Raw genomic sequence first — 6552 nt, forward strand, 5'->3', positions numbered from 1 at the left:
ATACAGAGTGGTACGAAATCTGGTACATTTTGGTGAATAGACAGAGCTGGAATTCTTAAATTTGGACTTACGATTGCTATTTGAAATCAGGTTTAGAATATTAAGATAGGTTTGGAATGTGGGTACGAAAAGTACAGAATGGTACCAAATCTGGTACTATTTGGTTTTTAATGAAGAGGCAGAGCTACAATTCTTAAATTTGGACTTAGGATCACTATTTGAAAGCAGGATTGAAGTACATTTGTAAATTTGTACTTATGAGTACAAAAAGTACTAAATTTGGTACAATTTGGACATTGGTGGGATTAAGATTGTTGTAGGATTGATGAAGTTTTAGAAAAGTTTACTTATGAGCATGAGAAGTTCCAAATGTGAAACAATTTGGATTTGGTTGAATCCTGAGATTTCGGACAATAGAAACTCAAATTTTAATGTAATAAATTTAAAGTAATTTAAATAGAAAATGCTCTAAATTTGAAATGTGGTTTACTGACAGAAAGTTAGAAAGAAGTTTTTGGTATTAACTGGTACTGAATTTAGTGGTGGTGATGAGGATCAGTGGCGACATTTGAAACTATAGTCTTCCCTGCCTTACCCCTCGGCGGACACATACACAAATAAAAAGTTGTTTTTATAAAAACAACAAATCACTCTCATTGCGGAAATATGTAAAAAAATATCAAACGTTTGAGTAAAAAATTATTGTGGTGTATTAATTAACCAATTTGTATTAGTAGTGTCAGGCTGACTATTTTGCAAAAACAAAAACTTTTTTGTATTCCCTTTCCGCACACGAAGTAGCGGGCATTTTCCTAGTTAAAGAATATTCTTATAGAGACCATCCAAAGGGTGGATTTATTAAAGAATATTTTTCCATCTAAACTATGAACTATATTTTACGACTTACTGTATAATATTGTTTAAATTTAAAATTCTTGTTCGTATTGATGTGTGTTTCATGTTATTATTTTTTCTATTCGTTTATAGCGTGTCTGGAGGAAGATTGCATTGATTTTCAAGGTAATTCTGTGAACCACGGCATGTTGTATGTACCGGGGCCAGGAGTTTGCAGTTTGTGTGTTTGCTATCATTCGGAGCCATTGTGGTGCAAAGCGATTTACTGTGATCCGCCATATGTAAGTTGACGTTTTTTTAATTCTTATAAATTACCAAAATATTTCCTGAACAACCACAACCATTAAAAAATGTAAAAATTTATTCAGTAAAATAAAAAAATATATATCGAGATATAATTTGGAACCACTGTCTATCTATTCGTCCAATCAATAGTACTAGTTATAGTATTTGCCTACTCATAGGTGATTCATACGTCATTTATCGCATGTTCGACTTCTTGTGACTGTGTTTATTTTTTCTATTCTCTTTTTTTAGTTTTGCAAAAATTTCCGTGTTGGAGAAAGGTGCTGTGAGTTTGAATGTTTAGATCCGCCCGGCGAAGATAATAAATATCAGGTGAGTTTAAAAGGGTTAATTTACGGGATATATGTTTTTGAAATGCAATACATGTATTTAGTAAATTCTTTGCAGCAGGAAATCAATGATAGTATCCTTTAATTATAAATGCTAAACATAGTAATTATAGTATTCATGGTTAAGATATCATGATATGGTTATGACAGTTGATAATGGAACTAAATAGAATATGAACAAATGTTCGTTGCCAATTCGAATTAAATATTATTTAAACAGGGCATTTTATCATATGGAATTGAACTTCGTATATGGGGTTGAGATACGCGTGTGATTTTGGAAATTCGAACTGAAAATTTGAAAAATCGGAATATCCGTAGAGATCGTACAATTTTGCTGTCGGCTATGAGTCGTTTATCTGGAAAGTAATTTATGTCCATTTTACATTCTGATACAAATCTTGGTTCTCTAGAAAGGTTTACAAAATATTTACGTTATATATTCTACCATATTTAAGGGCAAAAAATCACAAACAAAGTTAATAACACCCTTTTCTTGACGCAAATCAAACCCAAACATTTAAATATCTCAATATGAGAAAAAATGGACTTAAACTACTTTCAAAATAAACGACCCATACACATCTTATTTTTGTTTTATCTAAATACCAGAAAATCGGCACCCATTTCATATTTTATGAGATTTATACAGGAAAGGAAAATCGTTACCATTCGAAAAAGAATTGGAAATTAGAACTACAAGTATTCGAAAAGTACTTAAATGTACTAAATTTGGTACAATTTCGTAGCATGTGAACGGATAGACCTAAAAATTTGAAATTTGAATGAGAATCAAGGATGAGAGGTAGGGTCGATTTCAGAAGGTGGTTTCGCAAGTGTGTAATCATGTATACGAAAAGTACTATATGGTACTATATTTGGCACAATTTTAATTATGAGGTACAGATGGAGCCAAAATTCTAAAATAAAGAAAGTCTTGATCATTCGTGTCCAAGAAGAATTGGAAGTAAAAACTATAATTATCCGAAAAGTACTTAAATGTACTAAATTTGGTACAATTTCGTAGCATGTGAACGGATAGAGCAAAAATCTTGAAATTTGGACTCAAGAATCAGGAAGTTCAATTCCATAAGAATCAAGTTGAAAAGTATGGTCGATATAAGGAGGTGGCTTTTGGAAGTGTGTAATCATGTGTACGAAAAGTACTATATTTGGTACAATTTTAATTATGAGGTACGGATGAAGTCGGAATCCTAAAATTAACATTATCGTCAGAGTGTAGGATTGGTATATGTACATAGTTTTAGAAATATTTTACGTATGTGTACGAAAATTACTAATCGTAGTATAATTAGTACAATTTGGATTTGGGTGAAACGATAGAGCGGAACACTGAAATTTGGAAATGAGATAACTGTTGGTTTGTAGAATTGAGGTATGAATGTAGTTTTGGAAATTCATACTTATGTTTACTTATTTGGGGTGAACCAATAGAGGTGGAATCCTGAAATTTGGAGTTAGGATCAATGTTGTAATTTATGATTGGGGCATGTATGAAGTTTTGTGAAATTCGTACCAATGTGTACTAAATTTGGTACTATTTGAATTTGGTGTGCGAATCCTGTTTACTAAATTTGGTACAATTTAAATTTTGGTTGAATTGATAGTGCTGGAATTTTGAAATTTGTAGGATATTATATGGTCGATCTTGTCCGACTGTGGTTCTTTCCTTACTAGTTTTTATACAGGTACAGGGTATTATGTCGGTGTGCATATGTTTGTAACAGGCAAAAAGAAACGAGATAGACACAGGGTTCCTTTTGAGAATATGCATAGAATCAGTTTCTAAGTCGATTTATGCATGTCCGTCCGCCTGTCTGTCCATGTTAAATTGTAAACAAAGTGCAGGTCGCATTTATGATCCGATTTGGATGAAATTTGGCAAAGCCCACTCATTTGGCTCAAGGACGAACTCTATTGAAATTGGAAAAAATCGGTTCAGATTTAGATATAGCTCCCATATGTATTTCGTCAGATTTAATGTAAATAATGCACCAAAGTCTCTATATATCTTTCAATTTGCACGAAATTTGACATAGCGTACTCAATTGAGACTAGAATGATGTGTACAATTTCTTAAAAATCGGTTCAGATTTAGTCAGAATGGTGTATGTTAAATTTCCTGTAAATCGGTTCAGATTTAGGTATAGCTCCCATGTATATTTTCGTCCGATTTAAGGAAAATGGTGCATTAAAGTGCCTATATATCTTTCGATTTGCACGAAATTTGGCACAGAGTAATGAATTTGGTCTACAATGATGTGTGTTAAGTTTCTTGAAAATCCGTTCAGATTTAGATATAGCTCCCATATATATGTTCGTCCGATTTTTTTGTATGATTTGCACGAAATTCGGCACAGTGTACTGATTTAAGTCTAGAACGTTAAATTTTATGAAAATCGGTTCTGATTTAGATATAGCTCCCATATATATTTTCGACCGATTTTATGTAAATGGGGACCAAAGTCCCCATATATCTTTCGATTTGCACGAAATTTGGCATAGTGTACTGAATTAGGTCTAGAATGGTGGGTGTTAAATTTTCTGAAAATCGGTTCAGATTTAGATATGTCTCCCATATATATTTTCGTCCAATTTAAGGGAAGTGGTGCATTAAACTACCTATGTATCTTTCGATTTTCACGAAATTTGGCATAGCATACTGAATTTACTCTAGAACTATGTGTGTTAAATTTCATGAAAATCTGTATTTTTCGTCCGACTTTATGTAAATAGTGCACCAAACTTCCTTTATATGTTTGAATTTGCATGAAATTTGACATAGCGTACTGAATTGAGTCTAGAATGTTGTATGTTACGTTTTCGGAAAAATTGGTTCAGATTTCGATATAGCTCTACATATATATTGCGTTTTGTTGAAATTGGTGCAGATACAACCATAGTCTCAATATGTTTTTCGAACGGGTGTCTGAATGAGATTAAATTTATAACAGTGCGACGTATCGTTTTCCATAAATTTGTTCCATGGTACGCAGACGACTCAAAATCTGCCCAAATGAAATTAAATTTAGCATAGGTTGCAGAAAGGCATGAGTATATTCCTTCGAGTGCACATTTATATGCAATTGTAAGGATACATATGTACAATGACCCAAAGTGATGAAGGGTATCATATAGTCGGCCGACTTTACTACTTTCCTTACTGGTTTTATACCTATGTCTGTCCGTCCGTATTTTGTAATCATTTCTGAAGGAATTTAGATAGGATGCTGAAATTTTGCATTGGGTTGTCTTTTGCCTGCAGGCGATCAAGTTTAAAATGAACTATATCGGTCCACGTTTAGGTTAGCCCCCATACGTGGGCATTCCAAAATTTTGTATTTTAGGGTTCTGGAGCGCGTTTTTCAACCAATTCGGCATATTGGGTTCTTTTTGAGTAGCAAATATCTCCACGAAAAATTATAAATATTGGTCCACTTTTTCTGGTAGCCCTTTTTGGGGTTTTGAGCGTATTTTCAACTGAGTTAGCTGTAATTAGGTACTTTGAGTTCGTATTGGATAGCAAAACTCTCCAACAAAAAGTATAAATATAGGTACGCGGTTTTCAACCGAATTCGGTATTTTGTAGTCGTAACAATAATAGTAACAATTTGATAACAATAATCGCCTTTTTATATTAAAATAGTTAACTGATTTGGTCTGCGTTTTGGTATAGCCCCAAATATAACTTTGTCATGTAAATTGCAGTACTTTTTTAAGCGTGCAATAACAATATCGGACCAAGATTTATGATTTTGAGATTTTAGGAAAAATCCTCATTACAACAATATCGTGGTAAAATTGTCGGTATTGGTCACATATCGGCATATTTTTTTATTTCTTACTTTATTCTCTTGAGGTGGGAAATGTCACTGCTAATAAATGACAATACCCTATGGTGAAAATATTAGGAATTTAATATTAATATTTTTGACAGTTATTTAATGTTTCTGGTCGACAGTAGTTTATGTAATTACTTTTACTTATTTGTAATATGTCCTATATAAAATTCCCTTCCATTTCTGTTTACAACGCAATATTATAGTTCCACGTGGGGTTGTAACTTTAATTACAAGTAACTGTCAGTATACCTATGGTGGAGGGTAGCCAAAGTTCGGCCCGTCCGAACTAACATCTTGTTTATTCTGATTTTAATAATTAATTTATTTTTATTCAAATAAGTCTGGCGCAATCCCAGTTTGACGATTTTTTTTTAATTTAAAATTTGTTTTTATTCTTTAATATTATTTTATTTTCAGTAATTTGATTTAATATTTTTTTTGAAAATTTATTTTGTTAACGATGTAAGTTAAAAAACAATTCAATTTCTGATATGACTGGCATGTTTTGTAAAGCCTTCATTACAGGCAGTCAAATTACTATCCTAAAACTATCTCTGTTTCCTATAAAATTAACCATTTCAAATTTCTAGCCGTGGTCATATAGCCGTGGCTATAAACTGACAAATAATATAGAATAAATCTGTAAATCCTCCTCGGCATGAGCATGAGATAATATTAAAAATAATAATTTTTATTACAGTTTATTTAATCATTTCTAATATTACTTTATTTCCCTCCTCCCCACCAGGAACGCATGCGCAAACGAGCTGAAATCTTAGCTGGCAATAGTACGGCCACAACAACTCTATCACCATTGGCCGTGTCGACATTGATTTTAACATTTCTGGGAAATTCATTGCTAAACTTATAACTTGAGCCAAATAAAAATAATTAATTATTTAAACCAACAACTATATATAATAATATTAAATATTAAATAACTTAACAATTATTCTTAATTAGATAAATGCAAAATTAACAAAAAAGAACAACAACAATGAAATCTATGTAAAAACCCCAAAAATGAAAATATTTACAAAATCTCTAAGAAAAAAACCCTAAACACTCAAATTCAAATCAATTAAAACGAAACAATTATTTAATGAAATTCATTAAAAGAAAACCAAAAAAAGAAAAGAAATTATTAGTGATAGTTATTAATAAATAAATTTAAACAATAAATATAAATAAAAAACGGA

General features: G+C 31.7%; 1 protein-coding gene across 1 annotated transcript; it reads left to right on the forward strand.

Moving 5' to 3' along the window:
- The first annotated feature begins 947 nt into the window (after nucleotides 1–947).
- On the forward strand, nucleotides 948–6233 carry LOC133327641 (integral membrane protein DGCR2/IDD). The gene is made up of 3 exons (XM_061536164.1): nucleotides 948–1136; nucleotides 1393–1473; nucleotides 6102–6233. Exons 1-3 carry the CDS (start codon nucleotides 948–950, stop codon nucleotides 6222–6224), a joined length of 393 nt encoding a protein of 130 aa, XP_061392148.1. The 3' UTR covers nucleotides 6225–6233.
- Nucleotides 6234–6552: the final 319 nt, after the last annotated feature.

This window comes from Musca vetustissima, unplaced genomic scaffold (assembly GCF_032173495.1).
Source record: "Musca vetustissima isolate MV318-11 ecotype Yass unplaced genomic scaffold, APGP_CSIRO_Mvet_v1 utg12009, whole genome shotgun sequence".
In the NCBI taxonomy this organism is placed as follows: domain Eukaryota; kingdom Metazoa; phylum Arthropoda; class Insecta; order Diptera; family Muscidae; genus Musca; species Musca vetustissima.